At 38.1% G+C, this 26,462-nt stretch overlaps 1 protein-coding gene across 1 annotated transcript in view; it reads right to left on the reverse strand.

The window, feature by feature from the left end:
• The window catches only part of LOC122359153 (leucine-rich repeat-containing protein 7-like), a 51,964-nt gene that overhangs the window by 16,534 nt on the left and 8,968 nt on the right, over positions 1–26,462 (reverse strand). The window contains 17 exon segments of the mRNA XM_043259373.1: positions 161–349; positions 541–665; positions 752–763; positions 766–850; positions 1,357–1,426; positions 1,963–2,078; positions 3,048–3,177; positions 4,819–4,836; positions 5,960–6,032; positions 6,133–6,277; positions 6,592–6,666; positions 9,471–9,534; positions 10,331–10,387; positions 11,050–11,139; positions 12,188–12,266; positions 12,383–12,500; positions 13,550–13,752. Of these exon segments, the coding sequence (XP_043115308.1) occupies positions 161–349; positions 541–665; positions 752–763; positions 766–850; positions 1,357–1,426; positions 1,963–2,078; positions 3,048–3,177; positions 4,819–4,836; positions 5,960–6,032; positions 6,133–6,277; positions 6,592–6,666; positions 9,471–9,534; positions 10,331–10,387; positions 11,050–11,139; positions 12,188–12,266; positions 12,383–12,500; positions 13,550–13,752 (1,649 nt within the window).

The raw sequence follows: 26,462 nt of genomic DNA on the forward strand, positions 1-26,462 counted from the left end.
GTATAGTGTACCTGTGGCATCCATAAACAATCATAGGATACCCAGACCTAAACGGCTCCAAATGTGGCTTGCCCAGTCTGATCTAGCTTTTTTTATATGTATAAAACTTTGACACATTGATCTATGAGCCCAGGTAGGCCCTGTGATAAAGAAGCATTACCTCTTTCGGAGCAATGGGCCACTTGGGCTCATACTTGTCTTGGCTGTGGAGCTCCATATTGGTCCCAGAAGAGCATTTTTCAGTGTTGAGGGGGTGAGTGGTTTTACCCACCAGATTCTGCACTGACTTCACCATGTTCTTTAGGTCTTCTGGGTAAGGGGTGGGGTAGCGCTTCAGATTAATCTCAACCTGCAGATAGAGCAGGGAGGATTTAGCCCATACGGCAAAGATATGACCTTTAAATCCCAGCTAACCAGATATACGAAAGTCACCCTGGTTACATCTGAAATTAACATCTGTGATCAGTTCACCAGAGATGGATGTTAATACCAGGTAAATACCAGGCCAAATAGATTCACATTTTCCATTCTTAAAGGGACCTTCACTTTTCCTGAGTTGTCCTCTTCTTCCTTCTTGTCCTCAAACTCAAATGCCACAGTCATCCTCTGCTGTCTCTGTTCTTCCCAGAGAGTGGGATTAAAGCTGTCACTGTCAGACTGGTAATCTGCAGGGCAACACGCATCCATCCACAAGTTGAAATCCAGTAAAATGTAAAATCAAAGAAAAGAGAAACGGCTGGTTTATTCTTACCCTCATCGTGCAGGGCTGCTGAGGAAACATGTAGTTAGTAAGGACTCTCTGTTTGGTCTCAGGGTGAGCCTCTGTTTGAAGGGGGATAAGGGCCTTGGACTGAATAACAAAAGAATTGCTGTAAAACGCAACTAACAAATCAAATGTATTAAAATGCGGTATGTATTTTGACCACTTTGAACCACATTTCTCAAGTAATTAAATACAGTAGCCCCCTTAAAGTATTTGGATACATTAAAAACGGAATTGAATCATAAAAATAAAAGTGGCATTTGGTTAAAAGTACAGTAATTGTAAAGAAATGGCTAAATCTAGATTTTTAAAAACTACATTATAAAAAAAATAATAATGGTAAAGTGAAACTATAATATATCTAATAGGGCATTTCATTTGCTGGGATTTTACTGTCAAAGTGAATATAATACTATGTTTTGGAAGTTAAAAGTGGAAATTCATCTTATTATCATATTATATATCAGTCAGTAAAATAGACCGTGTTTTGAAGTAAAAAGTTCTTTTACATGCAATGTGGTTAAAAAGTGCTCCTAATACTATATAGTTATATACTTTGAGCACAATTAAAAAAAGGAGGACCAGATAACAACCTGATTGTCAGATAACCAGAGTGCAGCAAGATCTTTCAATTTAGTGAAAGTGAAGGGAAGATTCTTTAACCTATAACAGAAAATGAAGAATAAGTTCATGAGAATTCAAAAAAGGCAAAACATGGACGACAAAAAACAAATGAGACTATTGGAGAGAGTTATTCGGTGTAGTGGAAATGTTAAGAAGACCTGTGGAGACTGCAGAAAGCCCATTAACTCTTCTGTAATGGCTATGCCACGTTTAGTCTTGGTTAAGTTTAATTACTCTGCTTCCAAATAATCGCAGTCAGAGCATCTAAACTGTCCGCACAGCTCATAAAGAGCTTTCTTAATTAACCTGTAGGAAGGCTAAGCACTTTTCTGAAGTCATGCCCCATTATTGTGCCATTATGGAAAATAATCAACACCATCGTCACGGCTTTACGTGAGCCAATCAAGACCATCCATCAAACCCGTTTGAAAAAGCACTTTCTACACTTTAAGCAAATAACGCATGGCACCTTTTTTCATTGAACAATTTTGATCGTGTGTTGCCGTGATTTGTTGACAAATGTGTGCACAAGGTGTAAAATGAAAAACAAAAACTATAGGAACATCAGGTGTTACCTATTGTCACTTAGATTGAGAACACGTAGCTTTGTCATCTGTCCAATTTCATCAGGCAGAAACTCTAGTTTATTGGAGCGCAAGGACATGACCGTAACATTCCTGCAGTTTCCAATCTGCAACACAGGACAGGATATGATAGGTCTGGTGAAGTGCAATTTTGTCAGCTTTTTTTTGTTGAATATCAGCATTCTGTCTTTCTCTCAGGTAAAATGACTCTTGTGCTCTGTCAATACAGCGAGTGAAGGTCAGCAGGACATTATCATGCATTTGGTTTAACAGGTTTAGGCTACATTTCAAAATGTGTATTACATTTATTTTATATTTATTTTCAAGTTTAATATAGCTTTGTTTGTTGCATAGCAAGCGTTTTTGCTTCAGGATTTTGGTCAGCAATTATACTACTGTTTGAAAGTGGGTTTTTTGTCGTTGTTGTTGTTGTTTTTTTTACAAAGTAATACTTTGTTTTCCAGCATATATATGTACAATTTATCAAAACATACTTCAGATAAATGCTGTTTTTTTTTTTATTACAGAACTCTGAAAGTAGACATAATGGTTCCCACAAAACAATTAAATAGCACACATTCTAATAAATGTTTATCAGTATATCAGAATGATTTTAGAACTATATTAGAGTATATTTGAATCATGTGACACTAAAAACAAGCAATGGCTGCTGAGCAATTCACTTTTATTTAAAATTTTAAATATGACGGTATTACTTGTTTATGTAAAATCTATAAGACCCCTGATTTATTTTAAGTTTTGAATGCGAGCTAAAAATCGGCTTTGTCATTTTTAAGCCTTGTTAAAAAAACAAATCAAAAATTCCAAAATGTTAATCTTAGTTAACTGAAATGCGTGTTAAGCTGGATGAGTTATGTTGGACATATAGATGTTCTTAAACTTGTTTTGGCCGTTTTAATGGTTTTAAGCTGGTTATTTAAACCGACAACCATCTAAACCGTCTTTGTTCGTCTAGGTTGTATTTTCATCACAAAGAGAGTTTAAATAAATAGAGAACGTGCTTTTGATTTCCCTCATTATTAATGCTGTAGAAAGTGCATAACACTAATACTCACCTCCCTGGGCAGCTCAGACAGGAAGTTCTCATCGGCCGCAAATGTCCGAAGACTGTGCAGGTAGCCAATGGTGGGAGGCAGGGATTCCAGTTCATTACAGCTACAGTCAAACTCCTCTAAAAGTGATAAACTGGCAGATGTAAGAGAAAGCAGGTGAGGAGTGTGCAGTTATGCAGGTTCCCTTAATCCCTATTGAAAACACTTCATGAGATGATAAGATAAATGCATACATCACGTGATGTCTCTTTAAAGGTCAGGAGATAAAGAAATAATTGCCTCTACTATAGTGAATAACCATTCTTCAAAATATATTAGATTTAAGGTTAAATAGCAGGGTTGACCAAAGTCTTAAAGGAATAGTTCTCTTATTTTTTGCTCACTCTCATGTCATTCCAAACCCGTATGATCTTCTTTTTGCACAGACTTTTTATGTAATGCAAGTGAATGAGGATACAGGCTGTCAAGCTCCAAAAAAAGCATCATAAATATATTTGATAACAACATGTGCACTATTTTTCTTCTAAAGCCCTAAAAAAAATCTAAACTGACAGACCTAAACTGATTATATACAGAAAATCTTGCTATATGTATAGATCATTCAGCCTTAATGATAAAAGGTAAACAGGTTTTCAGAATGAATCATACCTTGTGATGAAAAACAATCTATAGAAACGCAGAAAAGATACTGATCATTACCTAAAACACTACACAATTAGGTGCATCATATTATAAAGTATAGGTAAAAAATGTAAAACTGTAAAAAAAAAAAATCTATGCAGAAAAATTCCTCATATTAACACAGTACATTGGACTCTATTTTTACAGCCTTTTCTTAGTGTATGTCTTGTACCATGCAATACAGACACCAGTTAATGGTGCTTATTTTGCTATTTTGCCCATTTGAAGCTTGCCAGCCCCTGTTTTCATTGCAAAAAAAAGAGCAACCAGTACATTCATCAACATTTATAATTTGTGTTCCAAGGAAGAATATAAAGTCATAAGGGTTTGGAAGAAAATGAAGGTAAGTAAACGATGAAAAGTAAACTATTCCTTTAATATGCAATACTAACATCCCATTCAAATGTTTACAATGTGCAAACAAAATATCAAAGCTTAAGTACGTTCAATTTAAATAGTATCAGTGTCTATGAATCATATCATTTTCAGACGGAATAAATGAGTTTTGTTAATGGAAATGAGACTTATGAGTTATGTGGAACCATTGTCTCCACGTAAAGAAAGACATGAATTAACAAAAGACATGTTAAAGGGACTGATGATGAATTTACTAAATATGCTACGCTGCAATACAATTCTGGTGGTTGTAAAAAGCACTAGTCCTATGAAATACTGGGCTCTTAAAACAAACCTTATGTTAGTTTATAACATTTACAATGATCTGGTATATGCCACAGTGTTTATTGAGTCAAATGAGTTTCGGTACTTTTAGTAACGGATCTCACATCAGTCATTTAAAACCTTTTTTTCCCTCCCTTCCAACCCTCCTGTATTTTGTTTTCCGTAGTTTTTTCCCCCCTTTTTTACCTTATTTTAATTGGATGAATTTGAAAGAGGTCAATGTATATTTGTTAAGCTAAGTAAGGTCATTAGTCTAACATTTGTTCTAGCAGACCGCTCCAGCTGGCCTTCCATATGCAGGGCTTTCATTGTGTCTCTTTAAGCGAGATATGGATGCAAAGGTATGCCCTTGCCTAAATAAACATGCTGTGGCAGACGTGTGGGGAATACAAACACTCGCTGGTCTACTTACCCGGTTTTGCCACGTGCACTGAGGTGCCCATTTAAGATGCATGTTTGATTAACACAACACACAGAACCGAGCAATGACAAACCAAGAAGAGAGATGCATGGAGTATAGTATCACAGGAATGAGGTAGTGGTGACAGCTATGACAAATGAAAAAGGCAGTCTGCAGAAAATATGACATCTTAATTAACAGATGCTATGAAATATGGCATATGCACCTCCTCCCTGAATTTCCTCTTTAATTCTGCATTAAAAATCCAAAGTCAGACTGATTATCCAGCTTGATTAGCACTTTGTAAAATTAATTTGTGGAAGATTTTATCACAACAATATAAGGTAATATTTTCAGTGTTAATTAATAACGCTGAGCCATCTCAAACTAATTTAACTCATTTTAATATATAATTGTGCCATCAGAGAGGTTACGAGATTGACAATTTTTTAGTTTCATTTGATTTTAACTTTATTGAATTCAATGCCTCTTTGCTGAATAATAGTGCTATTTCTTTAAAAGAAAAAGTTTGAGCGCTAGTATATGAGAGACACGAATGGCGCTCATTTTGTAGAATGACTGATAAATAGAAAAAACTATTAATTTAGGTCAAATTAGTTAAAAGTATATCAACATTTTAGGATTATTTTTAATTAACTGTACACTTTAATTCCAGAAGCTCATGTTTTTTCGTATTAGCTGCATACATTGTTTCCCACAAATACAGGTGATAAAGACGTTAAAACATTGCTTAACATTGTTGAGAGTCACATTGACATTAACAGTCAGCGTTTTCTCATGCTGGGGTGAGAAAAACTGCCAGAATGACAGCAGAATTGTTATATCGTGCCCCAGATGGCAATATAGTGAAAAATCCAATACTGAGAGAACAAGTTACAGTACAATGTCATCGAATATCACCATAAAAAACTGTATGGTTTCAAAGGTTCGGGTCATTAAAGACAGTACAGACCACCCTGAGCGTCGGGTTTATTACATGGCTATAAACCACAGAAATTCCATAAACTTCCATAACAAAACACGTGCATTAAAGCAATGTTCAGGGATTATGATCTGACACATCTCAAAGGTATTTTCTGCCTTTGTCATTTTTCCTTTACACAGCTGGATGAGTCGCGGGTGAGTTACTAACCTTCCAATGGTGTTAGGCAGTGAGGTGAGCTGGTTGTCATCAACTTTTAATGTTGTCAACTTTTTCAACTTTCCTGTGAAAGATGTTTTAACATTGTAAATACACAGCGAAACCTAAAAACATAAATATTTAAAAAAAAAAAAAAAAAAAAAAAGTAAGCAGTGGAACTTCACCTATTGTATCAGGTAACTGTTGCAGCATGTTGGAGGAGAGGAGGAGATCCTCTAAGGACTCACAGCCAGAGATATCTGCATCTAGACTCTCAATCCTGTTCTTAGCCAAGTCTAGATATCGCAGCTGCCTCAGTTTCCCAACAGACTTCAGCACATGACAGGAGAGATAAATGAAAGAAATCATATATTATTCTTTATACATGTATTATATTATAGTACCGGAGAGCTCAATTCCAATAGTTCCCCTAAAGTTTTTTTCATTATTACTCGCGTTCAAGTTCTTCTAACACCATATTATATGACAGAATTACACGAGAGTAAGTAAAAAATGACAAAATGTTTTATACTTTAAAGCTTTACTTGTATTTTTTATGTACAGGGCTGACAATGTATCATATCATACATGCTAAAGATGCTAACTCTGGAATTCTCAGTAGAAATACTTTTGAAATCGCTTACCCCTGGTATGGTTTGTAATGAATTGTTGTCCAACCACAGCTCTTTTAAACTATGGATCTGCTCCAATACTTCTGGCTGTAACATTAATAAAAACAAACGAAATTCGTTTAGCATCTCAAACGAATGGCAATTTATGAATGTATATTCAATCATTATGATAGCTTCTTCTCAAGGTGCATCATACAGTAGCATCTCAGATGGTAAAAAAAATAAATACATGCACATATATTTTAATGCATTCAACGTATTTGAAATAAAGGCCCCGAACTCAAAGCTGAGATTTTCATACTACATCTACTAAACAGAGAGACAGTATTGTAAATCGTCTGCTAAATTCTCAGAGAAGCTTGGTTTGCTTTTCTGCATCATTCAAGATATTTAAAAGAACATTACTGTAAAAAGGGAAATATTGGAGCCTATTTTCCTCTCGCAAAAACACCTTAGAGTGGGTATCAAATATTAAATCAAAGCACTTTACTGCACATCATTTAAAGTCAGCACAAGCGTTATAAGGTGATGAAACCAATAGCCTATTTTTATATAATAAAAGCACAATCTTGACAACATTACAGAGGCTTCAAAAACAAATTAATGTTTTAAATTGAGTTTCAACGGAACCAAATCCCCTATGCGCCGCAGACTCAGTCAGTTCTTAATGGCTGCTCTCCTGTTTTCTCTCCTTTTGAGCGCCAGCATCTGTCCCTTCATGATCCCCTCAGCAAAGGCTTCAATTAAGAAACTATCCGCAACTCAGGGCATCACACCAGCCAACATCTGCCAACATCACAGCAAGAGTCAGATATCCTGAAAAATACCTCCTGCCTTCAGTGCTCCATTCTCAACACTCATTGTTTGGGGAATGTGTGCTGCTACAGAGAAATATCTGCCTAAAAGAACATGACACCAACAGAGCTATAATAAATTAAACTAATGATTGTTTTCAGGCTATGCAACTGCTATGCCATGATTACCTGACATGATGCAATGGATCCAAAAATGCTCGAGGAAACTGCTGAGTAACATTTCAGATTATTGCTTGTTAATGTGCTGCTGGTTTTCTCAATAAAGAGATGGGACTTTTATGAATAGAGTATAAAATATAACCTGAAAAGGTCCAATAATGTTGATCATCAACTAGAGAAGGTTAAATAATATTTTATATGAGCTGTATGAGCTTTAGATTGCATATTAAGTGCGTGTAATATTCCTGGACACAGTTGAAAAGGACAACAATTCTTAGCGGAAATCAACATTATTAGAGACATTTAAATAATCTGATAAGGAGCTGAGCTGAAATTAAAAGAGCACTGATGGGGCTGCCAACAGGAAAGGTCAAAAGTTATTTGAAAAGTCATGCTGAAGTGGGACAGTGAGATTGAAAGTCCAGACAGCAGAACCAGAAAGTGTTGATGGGTGTTCTCTTATTACTTGGGGGCTTTGAGCAGTAAAGTACGCTTACTGCAATGCCAAACCATCTGTTCCCTTTGGAAGCATTGGTGTGTGCATGCATTTTTTCATCACCCAAGGACAAAGTGCCCTGGATATTCCAAATGTGTGTATGACACTGATACAAGGTTTAAAAGTAATTTCACAACTCTACAGACTAAGACTTGGTACCTGGAAGCTTAAAATTGGGCCTACTGACATGGTCAAATATTCAATATTTTAAGTTTATTTGCAGTTTTACGTTTTATACGTTTATTGTGTTAATTAGCTGTATTTTTTTGTTAGTTTTACCCTAATCAAAATAACCCAACTGCACTTTATGCAGAGATTATTTGGAATGCCAATTAAAAAACATAAATGAAATAAAGTGTTCATTTTTGATTAATTTTATTCTTCCCATGATTTACCATGATATTCCATTAAAATGCATTTGCCATTTCCAGTGTGGACTCAACAATGAAACAATGAAAGACAAATTGATCATTAAAAATGGTTTGTGAACTTAAGAAATTAATTAATAAAAAATGCAATCATATGAAAATGTAACAAATAATTTTTTTTTTTTTGTCAAACTCTCTTTGGCAAATAAAGTGCTGCACAACCACATCTTGTGCAACAAAACCAACAATAATAAAAAGGTACTATATTTTACCATACAATGTACTTTGTAATATATTTTTGTCATAAGATAAATCGCCAATTTATCCTTAAGACATCTGAGATTCAGTGTGAATTTGCCAATAGCTTTTATTAACTGAAACTGTGAAATTGCTTTTACTATTGATATAGTGAATTTTTTTTCTTCTAAGTATCAGTACCAATTTATCACCCAGCCCTAGCTTAAAATATTTTTCCAGCCGTTCTTACAACATGTTCCACAGTCGTTGGATCAGTTTTTAAATCAACCTAAGGCTCCTAGTCAAGTTATCACAGAGCAAAGTCAATTACCTTGAAAAAAAAAAACGCTATTAATAGCTACTTTGGTGTTTAACTGCCACCGTTCCTCTAGACACAGTAACTTGTCTGCTCACGGACCTCTTCATTGATTTCTATATAATAAATAAATGCAACACCGCCAGCATTAATCACTGAAGGAAACAGCAATAGGCATGGTTTGAATGGGGCTACATGGGTACACATGATAAATTCCTTGCCATTGTTTACTCCAGCTTGGGTGAGCCAATTAAATGCAGCTCAATGGTGAACGTTCTGTCATGGCAAGTGCTGCATGTTTGAATCAACTCATGAATAATGGATCAGCGCATGATGCAACCAAAACGCAGTGCAGCACTAGAGATCTGACAAGAGGCAACAGCTTCCCCTACCCCCCTCCTATATCCCCCCTTAGCTAAAATCCAACGCCGGATAAAGACCGAGTGAGGTAACAGCTGCCCCATTGATAAAAGCGTTCGAGAGGAGAACATCTTTCTTACCAGTTCAGAGAATTCATTGCTTCCCAAGTCTAACCGCTCCAGCTGCGACAGCCTATGAATTGACCTGCAACATGACAAGAAATCAAAAATCATTTCTAATATCTGTATTTACAACATGGCCCTCGTTCAATCCGGGGCAAACGTGGCTCTCCCAGATCGGAAAACATTACCTCATGCAGTCTGCTTTTGAAGGAAAAATTGGCGGTATTATCGCTGGCAGATAAAAATAGTCTTCAACCAGTACATCCGAACAAGTCAGCAAGCATAAACCATCGTGTGCAATATGTGTCCCTCTCTAGAGGGGTCTAGAGGTCTTCCCCACTGTGACAAATGACACTGTAGACTCTGCTGCTCTGAGTTTGTTACATAAACTTGTGTCTAAATCACATTATTGAGGGATGAATAAAAAACTAAATGAAATTTCTCTTCAGGCAGGAGAAGAGTTTTATATACTAATGCAGTTATTTGAAGTGGTGTTAGATTCAGATATCAATATTGGCTTCTTTGCAAATGCTCTAGTAAGGAAACAAAAGCTCCATCTATTTACATTTTAAGGCAGTGTAAATGAATAAATTCCAATTGGGTTTAATCAAAATGCCTTGCGGCGGAAACAAATACTTGTTGTGAAGTAAAGACTAAATGCAAAGCTAAAGTACACCCTTACAACAACAACAACAACAAAAAAATGGAATAAAATAAAACTAAATAAAATATTAGTGAATGCAAAAAAATTAATTGTTAATAAATAAAAAAAATATTTCAACACCAATTTTTTCATGCCTTTTCATGGCATGTTTTTATTTAATAACCCCATGTCGGCAGTAGCAAACAAATTATTCATAAGAAATTAGGAAACTTACTTTGGCATAGTTTTCAGATGATTCTCACGAAGTTCCAGGATCCGTAATTTAGATAATCTAAAGAAAAAATAAAATGTGCAAATCATTCACCATCTAATTTTTTAAAAGCAAAAACAAGAGTGAATTCCGTAAACAGTTTTGCCAGTTTATCCAGACGCTATTTGTACCGAAATAGCACAGCACCATGAGTATTTAAATTAACGTCAATCATTTCATCATGAATGTGCCCTTCCTGCTATAAATGTCCAGACTTAGGGCTATTTTCCGGACATTGTGCAATTTGCATTGTGTTATTACCACCTTCTGAAAGAGCTTGCAGAGAATGAATAAAGCTCTAGTCTCTAACAACACGGCCTGTGCAAGCACAACGTTGTCAGGGCAATTAATTTTTAGCGAATTCCCCAGATTCTTTTATCAAAACTAAATGCATCAGCCCTTGACCAATGTCAGCTGCCATAATAAATCCCCTTTTCCCCGATGCAAATGAAATAACTATTTATCATTAAACCCGATATGAGCTGCAAGAACCCATTTATTCATGAAAGCTTTAGGCAAATCACTGCCAGAATCAGCACCATGCTGCTCCTCGGATACAAAATGACATCTAAAAATAAAAACGCTACGATGACAACTACAAGAATGAGACAAACTCAGACGGGCGTGCTAGAGTTGTTTCACAATCCCCAGAAGAGCAGGAACAGAGAGGCCCAAGCTCTTACCTCCCAAAATTGGCAGGCAGGTATTCAAGGAAGGCGTCATTTAAGAAGAGCTGTGTCAAGTTGAGGAGCTGGGTGAAGCCGTCTGGGAGCCTGCAGGAACAGAGAGGTGATCAGACCCTCTCAAAGGCCAGTGCCCTTAAGATTTGATAAGCGTTAAGTACTTCAGGAGCAGTGAGAGCCATCTGTAATCCCTCTACGCTTCCCCTTCTATGGGCTCTGTTAGCATCCCAGTAAATGGAGTCACTTGAGGGCTGATTTAATCATAATATGAAGAAAAGGGTTCTCTGCAGAGACCATGCACTGGATCCTGAATGTTTGATCCTCTATCATAAACTTCCGAATCAAAGACTTGAAGCGCAGCTTCAGACTGAAGGCCAAACAAATACACCAAGATAAAAAAGAAATGCATGTCTTATCTCTCCTTGAGTTTTTGGTTCAGTTTTAAGGCATGGTGTCTACTTACAATGTGTATTTTTAATGCACAAATGCGCTTAAAACATAGAACTCCAAACTATGTTTAAAGGGAGGTAAATAATTGCTTTCATTTGAGCAAATCCATGTACTGTATGATAAGAAACAATTTCATACTGAGTTACTGTAGACATGAAATCCCTTTTAGGAAAGATTGAGAAGAGATTTACATATTAATGCAATTATTTTTAGTGATGTCAGTTTAAAATATCACTATTGGTTTACTTTCTTAGCTGCTATAGCAGCTGTATCTCTTTACATTTTAAGCCAATGCAAGTGAAGAAAGCCGAACATAAATTTGAAACAGTAAAAAATTAGCAAAATTAGTGGAGGTGAAGAAGCTAAACATGTTTTTTTATTTTATTCTTTTTATGATTATTTAATACAGAACTTTTATTAACCCACATTTAAGTGATGTAAGCTGTTCATACTTTAACTCAACAACAAACTACACTACTGAAGGAAAAAGAAAATACAATTATTTTTAAAAAATTAAAGAAAAGAGTTGCCATAAAAACTAAAAATCTACTGGCATATAAAATCCAGATAAAATGTTAAACAAATATACATGGATTAGTCAGCTATATGTAGTATATTCATAACCTATATGTACATAATGCAGTTAATAAACTTAATAAATTGAAGAAATGTGAGCAGCTCTACTTACTTGGCTATAGGATTTACACTGGCCTCCACAACTGATAGACATTTACAGCATTTGATGTTGTCTGGAAACTCTTGAATACCTGAGATAAAGGCGTTTTCACCATATTTATACGGGGGAAAATTTGAAAGTACAATCATACCAATATGGTCAACACAAAAAAAAGCAAATATACAATAAATGGAATTAAGGATATACCATTTTTACTAATATCTAATTCCTTTAGATTCACAAGGCTGGCGATGGTGGTTGGCAGGTTGGAGAGGTCATTGTCAGGCATGCTCAGCTTCTTGAGTGCTTGACAGTTGAAGAGTTGCTGAGAAAGACAGAGAAATAAAGAGGTTTATTTAAAGAATCTTTTTGCTGAACTTCCCAGGCGCTATGAATTGAAGTGATGAACCCAATCATATGCCGTGGTTTTATCCTCTCTTGTTGATAATAACATAAAAAGATAACATTTAACATTTGATTCAGTGCCATTTGAGTTAATGTTCTTTAATAAATACACAAAACTCAAACATCAACTCAGTCACACAATCTGTTTATAGTGTTTTGGGCTGCCAATCAGTCTGAAACCATCTTGTAGTCTCAATGAATAAATTCACTGAAGTGAAAACTAGATTTGAAACCATGTTTAAAAGATTAATCCAAAATACTTCATTGATAAATAACTTATTTCAGTTCTATAGCCTGTTTTGTCCTAGTACTCAGGAACCAGAACCTTGGCTTGACTTTCTTAAAAAAAGAAATGAATACTTTTATTCAGCTTTTATTCGGTACCCTAAAACATGTGCCTGTCATGTTTTTTACAAAAATATTAAGCATCAAAACTATTTTCAACACTTGAGCACTAAATCTTATGGCACTGAAGACTATAGTAAAGGCTGCTGAATATATATATATATATATATATATATATATATATATATATATATATATATATATATATATATATATATATATATATATATATATATATAAAATAGATTAACCATGATATGATTATATTACATATACATGATATAATAAATTGGCACCTCAAGAGTTGCAAATGCTTATATCAGAACAAATTCTATAGACCAAATTCAGACACAGCTTTGTACGCAGCATGGGAGCTGTCCATGGTCCTGTTATATTCTTGCTACAAGACACATTCAGAAAAGGCTGATTTACCTTAACCAATGTAAAATACCAAGTGGAGATAACAATGATATTAATAAACTTCAATTACGGGACACTTTTAATCACATTTAATGCACTATATTTCTGTACTGTTACACTGCTGTATAAGATGAGGTTCAGGAGTCGACGTAGCCACTGTTAGGCAGATATTATGCATGTTTAAGCTGACACTTGACAACTTACCTTAGGCAGCTCCTCAATCTGGTTGGCGTCAAGGTAGAGCTCCTCTAGCGTGCGCTCGAAGCTGAAGATCTCCTTAGGGACCTGCTGCAGGCTACAGTGGGAATAATCCAGCACTGAGATGACCTCCTCCTCCCCCCGGAAGCATCGACAGGGCACCAGGCGGCCGATGATCTTCCTCTTAGTAGTCATCTCCAGACACTGCACTGTGAGGAGAGAAAAGAAAAGAATATTCAGGAAATAAGCATACAGCTGATTCACTGAATCACACGCATATTCACGCAGATAACTTTCTACACTGGTGAAGTTGGAATAGTTTAAATGCTAAGCATTGTACAACAAATTGCCGAGTAGCACTGTGTCTCTATAATTGGTACCAAAAGGAAATTGTCTGGAGCTTTGTGTTTTATTCGTGCTGAGATTGATCTTTTTTATTATCCACTATCGAACCTTACGATAGGCTATCATTATCTTCACTTATTACATAGCTCTCTGGAATACTTGCGTCTCATTGGTCAATCGTGGCTCTGAACAGTCAAATATTTGTGTGTAACGACTGTTAAATTCTATGTTTGAGAAGTGGTCATAGAAACAGACCAGTGTTGCTTTCACATCGAGTCAAGTCATCTTTATTTATATAGAGCTTAATACAATACAGGTTGTGCCAAAGCAGCTTTACGGAGTTAAACAGTAAAACAGTGTGTTAATAATGCAAGAGAATCAAATTTTCAGTTAAAGTCAGTCATCGTCCTGTTCACTTCTTTTCACATAGTTTATGGGTTATCAAGTCGACAGTATTGGCAAAAATAAAGTGTCCCAAACTAGACAAGCCGAAAGTCGACAGTGGCAAGGAACCAAAACTCCTTTGTGGACAGAAATTTAAAAAGGGCTAGATGAAACTGGTATGGTGTGGTTTAATTCCAGGCTGCAACACAAGTCAGATTGAGCAGAGGACTTGTCTGCTTCTTGTAGTTTTTTACTGACGATCTAACTCTTTTCCTGACTGTTTCTGACTCTTCCTCACACTTTCTTTTTCTATCAGTGTAAATTTATATAGATAATTGGTGCCATTTTTCAACTTCATCTCAAGCTGTAAAAGTTGCCCCTGAGATTTTAAACCATTTGATAAGTGATTAGAAATTCAGGAGTCTATAGTTAAAGGATTAATAGAAAAACTTGAAGAACAACAGCCAAAAAAGATAACAGACAGAAAAATGTGGATGAGAGAGCACCTAAAACATGTTGAAACTGAAAATAAACATGTTATTAGAATTGTAGTTAACTATGTTAGATAACTAGTTAATTAAAAAGAAATTTATGAAATTAGAAGATATAAATTAGTTATGTCAATTGATTGTGATTTTTGTTTATATTTATGGAGTGTTATGGATTTTTATTGTGTTTTATTATATGTATTTATAAATACACACATATAGTATATATATTTATATTCATATAAATTATACCATATATAACTATATTTAATATATAAATATAACATATTTTTCATTATATATATATATATATATATATATATATATATATATATATATATATATATATGTCAATAAGTAGTGTGTAAGGACTACTTTCAACTTTCAGTCAAGTTGATACAAAACCAATTTGCTTTATTTTGTAGAAATTAAATTTTCCCCAATCATGATATTGCAATTACTGCACACTAAGCAAAACTGATTTTTCTTTCGTAAAATCCAACTGGGCTATGTCATGCTTTTTTTCCATTAAATTTAGAGCAAATAAAAAAAGGCCAGACTCAAACCCGTATCCCTACTCCATCAAAGCTACAACATTTAAGACAGTATCCGTAGACAGCCACTGATTTCTAAAACACAAATGTTTCACTACAAACCATAAATTCGATTTCCATAAAGAAAATTAACCTCATATATTAACTGAGAGAAGTCTCATCCTGCTGGACGGGTACCTTTAAATAACTAGATCTCTTATAAAATGCACCACATCCCCTTAATTTGAACCATAACATAACATCATAAGGTGACTGATAACATAAAATCTGTCCTATAAGACAAAGACAATCTGACATGAAGGCTTAATGCTGTACTTCAGAGGTGTTAGTGCGCCATAACCTGTGTCATAAATCAAAGCAGTTTATCTGATTTAGTTTATCACGAAAGCTCATTCAACACCCATGAGGAAAACCCGTCGGGGAGCCAATCGCAAATATCAGTCAGCGAAAAAGGAAGCAGTATAACGCAAAATTGCTTATATCAATCAACTGTGACGAGATATGTCTCTACTGCCTCTGTCCTGACAAGAAGCCAAAGAGAGAGAAGAGACACAACGGGCATCGTAATGTTCTTCAGGGATGGAAACGTGCTGCTAAAACAATGTCTGAGAGGGCATTAGGGAATAATGTCTGAAATGAAAGACAAGCTGTGCTAATGCAGAGTGCTTTTGTCTCTTGCAAATGCAAATGTATCACTGATAATTAAAACATCCTCGACAAAGAAAAGCGGCAGCTCTGGATGAATGACTACACGGAGGATTCTGGAGATTAAAATTTCAGGAAGAGTTAGTGTAAGAGAGCGGAAATTCGAGGCTGCTATTGCTTGAACACTGCGATCAAATATCATTCTGCCATATTTAGGCCTGAATTCTACATTTATGTATTTTAAATTGCAAAAATACTGTACTCGACATTTTACAAGAAAAAATGCATGTGTTTTAAATACTGAATAATCAGATTGATACATTTATCATCAATAAATATAGCTTAAGTCAATTTCATGTATTCTAACTAAACTGAATTGTTTTCACGATACACAGCTTTACGCTGATTCTAAGCACTTTGAATAAATGCATTTTGAAAATAGGCTTGAAATGAAATCGAAAAGATACGAATATTTTTAATTTAACACTAAACTATGCCATGATTTTTAAGTAGAGAAATTATCTTTCATTTATGTATGACTTAGAGTTAATCCAAATGAATGAAATGGTTATATGTTAAATGTTTTAAATGTTTATATTATAAATTCAATAAATACATTTCAAATTTATGCCTAAACATTTTTTGGTAAAACTTTAAAAAGAGGCTCCATTTGTTAACATTATCGAACATAAACTAACAATAAAAAGCTTGAAGAATTTATTCATATTAATGTTAATTTCAGCGTTTACTAATACATTATTACAATCAAAAATATAATATTATTATTATTAATATTATAGTTAATATTATTTAATGCACCTGAGCTAACAATGAATAATAAATGCTGTAACAAATGCATTGCTTTTTAATCTTAACATTAAATAATGCGACCTTAATGGAAATGGCTACTTTAGAGTATGAAACTTCTCATGTAAGAAATACAACCTGTCTTCTATACGAATGCTTAAAGATGTCCCTTCTTCTCACTGATGACGTCCTCTTGAGAGGAGCTGCATAGTAACTAAACCAAGCGAGAGTGATGCAAAAAGAAGGAAGAGTTACACGACAGATAATACTATGTTTAACGAGTCGGATGGAAATAGACTAAATGTCTGGAGGGGGCATAATTATTTCACAAGACAACTCCAAAACATGCAATATCACTTTAGACCGCTGTATCTGCTTTATCTGACCTCTTTACAGGCTTAAGATCTAACATCCATCCATCTGAATGACCGCCTCATGCAGAGAGCTGTCAGCCACCGTCTGACAGGAAAACAACAATGTTTCCGTAGGGATCGTGAGATAGCTAAACAATGGCTTCAAGCGATAACAGGTTTTCTTTTAGGAGATGTGTTCGGGAGCGAGATGATCGGTACTGATAAGATAAAGTCATGTTCAGCCACAAGAAAATAAAAATGTCTCAGATAAGCTTTTTCTCATCTGATTCACTCATTACTTTGAACTCTAACTATTTGTACGGCTCCTGTGGGTCCTTCTTCTGTGTCCTCATTTTGGATCCTGAGAAAAGATAATGCCAAGGTGCCATTACAGCCTCACTGCAGCTGAATAAAAATGAGTTTACATAACGTATGCCTGAATTGAATTGGAAACTAAATTTCTTATTATATAATACACTCAAAACATGCATATTAAATGCTCTGTGCAGGAAACTTTATGACAAGGGCGAAGTTAACACGACGTACTAAAGAGAACTAATGAATCTCACAAAATAGCACGCTGTCGTATCGTTCAAAAGTTCCATTTTTTAAATAAATGAATACTTTTATTCAGCATGGATGCATCTGATAAAAAAGTTACAATAAAGACAATGGATCCTGGAAAAAATGTATCACAGTTTCCACAAAAATTTAGGCAGCACTGTGATGACTGTCACAAAATTATTCTAAATTCTATTTTAAAGTATTTTTAAGCTATTTTGAATGGTAGCACACAGTATTTACCTGAATTCAAAGCGAAGATATTTATTCTTGCCGCCTCACGTTTCACCACAAAAATGTATAAGTTGGTCATTTGAATAACTGGCTGGTCAAAGCAAACCTTCATTATGCATGGACTTCCAGAATGTAAAATACTAATGCACATGTTTTCAGCAACATGATAAATTATTCATTCATTTAGATTCATTATTCAAGTATGCAAAAAGTACAACTCGCTGATAAGCCGCACCAAATTCTTTGTGCACTGATTGTGTATAACTTCAGGAGTACTGTTCTTTAACAAAATGAAATGAAATAAAGTGCAATGTCTTTGAAAGACATTATGTGACCCTGGAGGGTCAAATTAAAAAAAAATTGAGATTTATATGTCACCTGAAAGCTGAATAAATAAGCTTTTCGTTGATATGTGTTATGATAGGACAGTATTTGGCCGAGATGCAGCTATTTGAAAAACTGGAATCTGATCAAATCGAATTACTGAGAAAATCCTGTGGTCCAAATGAAGTTTGCAAGGCATACTACTAATCAAAAATTGGGTTTTGATATATTTACGGTAGGAAATTTACAAAATATCTTCACAGAACATTATCTTTGCCTAATGTCCTAATGATTAAAAGAAAAATCTATCATTTTGACCCATACAATGTATTTTTGGCTATAGCTACAGGGGTCACATGATGCGATTTCAAGTGTTCCTTTCTCTTTGGGGTGTTACAAGCTGTTAATGCATAGATAAGATTCCTAGAGTTGAAAAGATTAAAGTATAAAAACCAAGGAGATATTTTTTATAAAAGTTATGACTATTATTAAAAGGATCTGCTATATACTATTCAAACGTGACTTTTTAACAGTGGCGCGTAGTGCTTGTTGTTTGTCATCTCTCCGATCTTGAGTGCACGCTAAGTGTAAAAAAACAGTACTAAGTTATTATAATCAGTAATCATGTCCCCACTGGAATGTGGATGCAACAAATGCCTCATTGTAATGGCTTTTATTGTTTTTGAGGCATAGCACCGGGACGTCATAGCCTTCACTTTAGCGTAAAGGGTGTGACATTTTCTCCAAATGCTTGAGGTATTCAACCATTCACAACGCACTAGATAGCTGGCCAATCAGAGCACACCTTGCTTTTTTAGAACAATCCACCCATTTCGATTTGCACAAACATTACATTACACCAAATACACAAAATAATGTTCTTTTTAGCAACGTCATTAAGACCAGGGTCACGAATGTAAACACCTAATACTTTACATCATCTGTCTATTTGAATGTCTACAGTCGGTTTAGATTTTTTTCATTTTCTTGCACCTTCTTCTCATTATTGGGATTATTCTTCCTCAGGAGGAAATGTTTGGTTGATTGCTACATTAGACAAATTAATTACTGTAATCATCCACTGTTTCATGTGTTTGCCAGTTTGCTGTGGGTACACACATGCCACACGTCGGGTAATGAAAGCGACCTAGGCTCTGGTTCAAGGGAGACATAAAGACCAGGATGTTACATGAGAGATTCTGACTATCGTTATTGTATTTGATTGACCATGCAGGATATCCAGCCCAACCTCACGGCAATTTTGTTAAAATTTAAGAGGTGGCTAATTGTTACGACGTCATATAAATTCATACGCTTTGTAATCTCGTGCTAAATCTTATGCATTTTACGAGTTGCACAGTTTGTATGAATTCGGTCAGGTCAGGATTGCCTAAAATGTCTAGGTTTTGGTTTTGTTAACAGGAAATGGCAACTTTCCAAAATAATTTCGTATCAACTATCCATTACTCAACAACATAACCTCATAAAAAATACAGAATAAATAAAACGAGATAACCTCTGCACAGTCAAATAATAAATTCACATAAACCTAACATTACGGCAATAAGCTGTAAAGAGGCCGAGCTATATTGTGATTATATTCAAAATATGGCACCAAGGCCTTGTTGCTTTTACACAACAGTTGCCAGCTGATAACAATATCAAGGACACGAACATTCATATAAATGCAATTTTTTTTACCTGCTATTGTTACACAAGAAACAGTCTCTGACATAGCGGCGCATTGCTATGCAAGATAAAATAATGATCCACCATGAGAGCTGCGCGGTGATCTGGTAAACAGGCCTAAGCTGTTGAATTGTGAAATATAATACAGCTGCTTCGCTGTACTGACCAGTCAGCGTTCAGAACCATTTAATGACTTTAAATCCAACGCAGAGCAACATTAGTATCCAATAAGAAAACCAGCAGCAGAGTACACACACACAAGCAAAGTCTTGAGCGATTACACGGAGTAGCCAGATCTGCCCAGGGTGCTATGGAAACTGCATGACGCAAGAGCTGCTTCTGCAAAGGCGAGAGGACACATTCACAAGTTCCCAGCTCCGCTCGAGCAAAAATGGCTTAATTTCTGTCTTTCAGTCACCTCACATAAAGACATCTCCAATAATTCACTGCCATTCCCGTAGAGGATAGCTCTAATGACTTTGGCGAAGCCAGGCCGCATTATACGAGATCTACAGAGAGTGGAGGCGCCACAAGATGAAATGCTATCAGTGGAGCTCTTTAGCTGGTGAATGAGGTTATATTTATTCTGCAAAACAGACTTCAACATCTCTTCTGTTTCATAAAGGTTATTCATTTGACTGAAGCAAGAAGTAAAGACGCTCTAAAAGGGAATAAAAGCAGAATATCGTATATGGCCATTAAAAATGCATGTATATCTAACAACTGCAATCTCAGGGCCACATGCAGCCAGCCTGACACATATTGTTCATAATAGCTGAAAACTGTTTCCTAGGAAACCATTTCTTGATGCTGAAATGTATTTCTTTACGATAATTTTAAACATTCATCTCACTGTCGGTAATGTGAACCACACAAAAAGGTCAAAGTTATCGCTTTCAATATATAAAAAAAATATGATGGTTGTGTGTGTGTGTGTTTGTTTGTATATATAGAGAGAGGAATCTTCACTAGGGTTTATTTGTAGCAAAACGATAGATTTTTCTTTTTTGCCAGAAATCATATTAGGTAAAGACCATGTTCCATGAAGATATTCAATAAATTTCCTACCATAAATATATAAAAACTTTATATTTTATTATTAATTTCCATTGCTAAGAACTAGATTCCAGAAAGTTGTATCTCTGCCAAATATTGTCCGAAAGCTTATTTATACAGATTTCAGATAACGATATACATTTTAATTTGAAAAATTAACACTTTTGTTATCCGTGATACTGTATCAGTTTATATTTATTACAAGACAAGAATTTTGCTTGACCTAAATGTTCCGTATTTTATGTGTTTTACATTTGAGCTTAAAATAAATAGTGACTAAAAACACAATTTACAAACACTATTAAAACACTTGTTATTTTTGAAATCAAACTATTTAATGCACGGATTTCACAATCTGAAAATCTAAAAATGTACATTTTAAAACAAAGTACAATGCTGGATTTATTTTTACAGTGTACTTCTTAAAGCGATCATTATTTCGAATTAAAAAGCCGATCTTCTGCTCTCTTCCAGTGCTGTGTGTGTGAGTCTGTGGGTTCTGTTATCGTAGGTGAGTCTGACATTGATCTCCTGGGAGTCCTGCCTCGGGTCAGCTAAGCTCAAGGGGGAAACAGAGGATTATATGAGCACATCTGCACATCAGCACAGGATAACTACTCCACAAGATCTCCACTAATGTAGATCTTCAGTATGTCAAGGTATTAGGAATTAGGTTTTATTGTTTTAATAAAAGCACGGCAAGAATGTTATATTGTCCTATACTGCTGCAATTTCATCTGCACATTATAACAGGATACTTCTATTTTTATTGATCTTCATATAACATTGTGATGAAATTACAGAGCAATAGCATTCATGTGTAAGAAATGTCTGGCATAGATGTCTAACAAAACAACAGCACAAAAAACGAATATATTTTTTTGACAGATTATGTCTATTAAAGAATTTTGCCATTCAGATTTGACTGATGATCGGTGGACTGTGGAATTTAAGAGGGCACACAATGTTAGCGTTAAAATGATCATTCGCCAGCAATGCACACAAAGTGTCACTGTCTCATGACTTGCATTAAAATGATGAGACAAAGGGTCAGTTTTCAGTGGAACAGCAGGTAACAGAACCGGATTCGGATTTGTCCTGGAGAGGCTTGCTGCGAAAACACTCGGCTGTTTTTGAAAAGCTGAAGGTCAATCAAAGGCTTTAACAAAGCACAGCAAAGCAAATCACGGAAAACGGATTGATTTTAAAAACAGTATCCTGTAGAGACATCTGTCAGAAACGCTCACGACTGACGAAACGGGAATCTTCTGTGTCTGATGGAAGACATTATTAGTCAAGCAAAAGGACGCCTCAAATGCTTATAACCTCTCCGTGCGCTGTCACAGACATTCTGTAAGGTTCACTGAACAATTGTTGAACCGCTCCAAAAAAGGAGTCGTCTGTTTGGACATAACTGCTGTGATGACCAGGCAACCTGCTTTCCGTCCATTTGGCTCTGCCCCATTTCTCCTTCTCAATGACCATGACTGCTCAAGAGCAGCCTCACTGCTGCCTCAGCATGAGGCACGGTTATTTGGCAGACACTGCAGCTTTCTCCAATAATCAGAGGCAGAAGACATGCAGGAAAACAAATATGCCCCTGGGATTTTCAAAGCTATCCTTTCCTAGGCAGAGCAAATAGAGAGCCACGGCTTTAAATTCAGGATCAATTAATGATCCGCTGGCAAGGCATCATTTTCTTGGATTTTCTTTTTTCACTACAAAGCGAAATCGATAACGGTAAAGCAAACTCTTTTGAACTGAATGTACTTCTACAGGGCTACATTTCAAACAGCGTAAATGTACGCATACCGTACATCTCCGGGGCTTTTACCGTGAATGAGTTGGTTAACAGCGTTCTTGTATTTACCAATACGTGCTTGCTCTTTTTGAGATCATGAGATCTCTGAATGTTCACTTTTTGAAACCTCAGTCAATAATCCGTGGCACAGTTGCCATTTCAGACATGAGCAATTTTTACTGTCATTATTTACTCAACCTCATGCTGGTCCAAACCCATATGACTTTTGTGGAACACAAAAAGGGAAATAATGAAGAAAATACTGCACTTTTCCAATACATGAGAAGGTGGGTATTATGTTTTTGAAAAAAAAAATCTCTTATGCTCAGCAAGGGCATAATTATTAAATCCAAATATATATATATATATATATATATATATATATATATATATATATATATATATATATATATATATATATATATAATTTATGTAATTATATAATGTGATAAATGTACTAAATGTAATTTAAGATTCACTTAATCTTTCAGAAACCAAAATATGATGATTTGGTACTTAGAAACTGTTATTATTAGTATGCATGTTAAAAACAATTATGCTACTTAATATTTTTGAGGAAACAGTTATACATCAGGTAAATGTAATACATCAGATTTTTATTAATTTCAAAAGAACATCTATTTGGAGGACATTTTAAAATACACAAAAATGAAATTAACACTAACATTAATCGCATAGTTTTGTCACCAAGCCAGCAGAGGGAGCCCTGACCTCTGGGTGATCTGCATCCACTCCCTCTGCGACAACTTCCTGTCCCAGGACTATAAATACTGCAGCAAGCCACTCATCTGCAGGTTGCATTGTTTCGCCTGTTGTATTGTAGTTATATCGTTCGTGGATTATTGTTTCTGGTTTTGACCCTGTCTGTATTCTGATTCTCTGATCGTTTGCCGCCTGACCTGACCTCCGCCTGTCTCTGGATTTTGTAATTGCCTCGCCTCCTATATATCTGTTAGCCCTGTTCGACGCCTGCCTGTTATGACCATGCCTTCGTTTAATAAAAGTCTGCACATGGATCCGCACGCCTCAGACCGTTCATTCGTGACAGAATGCAACCTCACACCAGGATCCAGCGGCTTTTCACCTGATCCATGGCCAGGTAGGACCCTCGCTAGACGTTTATTGGCCCTCAAGCAAGGTACCCGATCGATTGAGGATTATACTCAAGAGTTTTTGGACATGGCTTACCTCTCTGACATACCGGACTGTTTATTGATTGAGTTGTATCATGAGGGAGTACATCAGCCGCTCAAATCTAAACTTGTTCGCGAGGGTCCACGTGAGTCGCTTGCTCAGTTTATTGAGTTTGGTTTAGTGACTGTGGGGTCAGCTTTTACGTTGGGTGTTGAGGAGGAGAAGGACAACACATCGACTCCAGTAATGGCCGCTTTCCCGAGCCGCTGCCCAAGATGGCCGCCTTCCCGAGCCGCTGCCCAAGATGGCCGCCTTCCCGAGCCGCTGCCCAAGATGGCCGCCGCCTTCCCGAGCCGCTGCCCAAGATGGCGCCGCCTTCCCGAGCCGCTGCCCAAGATGGCCGCCGCCTTCCCCGAGCCGCTGCCCAAGATGGCCGCCGCCTTCCCAGAGCCGCTGCCCAAGATGGCCGCCGCCTTCCCCGAAGCTGCCCAAGATGGCCGCCTTCCCGAGCCGCTGCCCAAGATGGCCGCCTTCCCGAGCCGCTGCCCAAGATGGCCGCCTTCCCGAGCCGCTGCCCAAGATGGCCGCCTTCCCGAGCCGCTGCCCAAGATGGCCGCCTTCCCGAGCCGCTGCCCAAGATGGCCGCCTTCCCGAGCCGCTTCCCAAGATGGATGCCGCCTGCCCAGAGCCGCTTCCCAAGATGGATGCCGCCTGCCCAGAGCCGCTTCCCAAGATGGATGCCGCCTGCCCAGAGCCGCTTCCCAAGATGGATGCCGCCTGCCCAGAGCCGCTTCCCAAGATGGATGCCGCCTGCCCAGAGCCGCTTCCCAAGATGGATGCCGCCTGCCCAGAGCCGCTTCCCAAGATGGCCGCCTGCCCAGAGCCGCTTCCCAAGATGGATGCCGCCTGCCCAGAGCCGCTTCCCAAGATGGATGCCGCCTGCCCAGAGCCGCTTCCCAAGATGGATGCCGCCTGCCCAGAGCCGCTTCCCAAGATGGATGCCGCCTGCCCAGAGCCGCTTCCCAAGATGGATGCCGCCTGCCCAGAGCCGCTTCCCAAGATGGATGCCGCCTGCCCAGAGCCGCTTCCCAAGATGGATGCCGCCTGCGTGCAAAGCCTCCAGTGCCCGCGCCTCGTGCAAAGCCTCCAGTGCCCGCGCCTGCGTGCAAAGCCTCCAGTGCCCGCGCCTGCAAAGCCTCCAGTGCCCGCCTCCGTGCAAGCCTCCAGTGCCCGCGCCTCGTGCAAAGCCTCCAGTGCCCGCGCCTGCGTAAAAAGCCTCCAGTGCCCGCGCCTGCGTGCAAAGCCTCCAGTGCCCGCGCCTCGCGCAAAGCCTCCAGTGCCCGCGCCTCGTGCAAAGCCTCAAGTTAACCCACCCTCCCACCCTAACTACACGTCGTCAAAGGATCCCAGCAGCCCCTGCACTCATCCTCCACCCTCCACCTGGAGCTCGCCACGGGTCTGCCAGTCTCCATCGCCGCCGTGGGTGAAGGATCCTCGCTTCACCGTCCCGCCTCCGAGTCCCAGACTCCACCTCGGCTTGTAGACCCGCCGGCTTCCTTAGGCTCCTAGCTCCCTCCTCTCTACCGTGCTCCGTCAATCCACCAGCTTCACCAGGCTCCATCGCCTCTCGGCTACGCCTTGGCCGGTCGTCGACCATCCGTCGCCTCAGGATTCCACTCCTCCAGCCGCCTCGTCCCTCCATCCTCCGGCTCTGTCAGGCTCCTCCTTCCCCGCTCCACCTCAGTCCTCTGTCGCTCTGGCTCCGCAGCGCCCTTCGTCCCCCCGTCTCCGCATCAGTCGCCGAAGTCTGCGGTATCGCCTAGACCTCCAGCGCCGCTGTGTCGCCCTGGCTCTTGGCTCTCCGCCTCCGCCTCAGTCTCCCCGACCACCTGCTCCGCCGCCGCCGGTCAGCTCCATGGTGTTGATGACCGTTACCTCTCCCATGGCTCCTCCCTCCGTCGGCTCCACCACTGACCATCATGGCTGGGCTCTGGATCGCCTCCGCCCGGACTCCTCCGCCTTCACCCTGGCTCCTCCCACCGCCTCTTCCTCCCTGGTCTCAGTGTGCTGACTCCTCCCGAACCCCCTCCCAAGCTCACAGTTATGTTTTGTGTTGTGGAGCGCCAGGAGTCGCTCCTAGGAGGGGGGCTATGTCACCAAGCCAGCAGAGGGAGCCCTGACCTCTGGGTGATCTGCATCCACTCCCTCTGCGACAACTTCCTGTCCCAGGACTATAAATACTGCAGCAAGCCACTCATCTGCAGGTTGCATTGTTTCGCCTGTTGTATTGTAGTTATATCGTTCGTGGATTATTGTTTCTGGTTTTGACCCTGTCTGTATTCTGATTCTCTGATCGTTTGCCGCCTGACCTGACCTCCGCCTGTCTCTGGATTTTGTAATTGCCTCGCCTCCTATATATCTGTTAGCCCTGTTCGACGCCTGCCTGTTATGACCATGCCTTCGTTTAATAAAAGTCTGCACATGGATCCATACGCCTCAGACCGTTCATTCGTGACAAGTTTT

Source organism: Puntigrus tetrazona, chromosome 15 (assembly GCF_018831695.1).
Source record: "Puntigrus tetrazona isolate hp1 chromosome 15, ASM1883169v1, whole genome shotgun sequence".
NCBI lineage: Eukaryota > Metazoa > Chordata > Actinopteri > Cypriniformes > Cyprinidae > Puntigrus > Puntigrus tetrazona.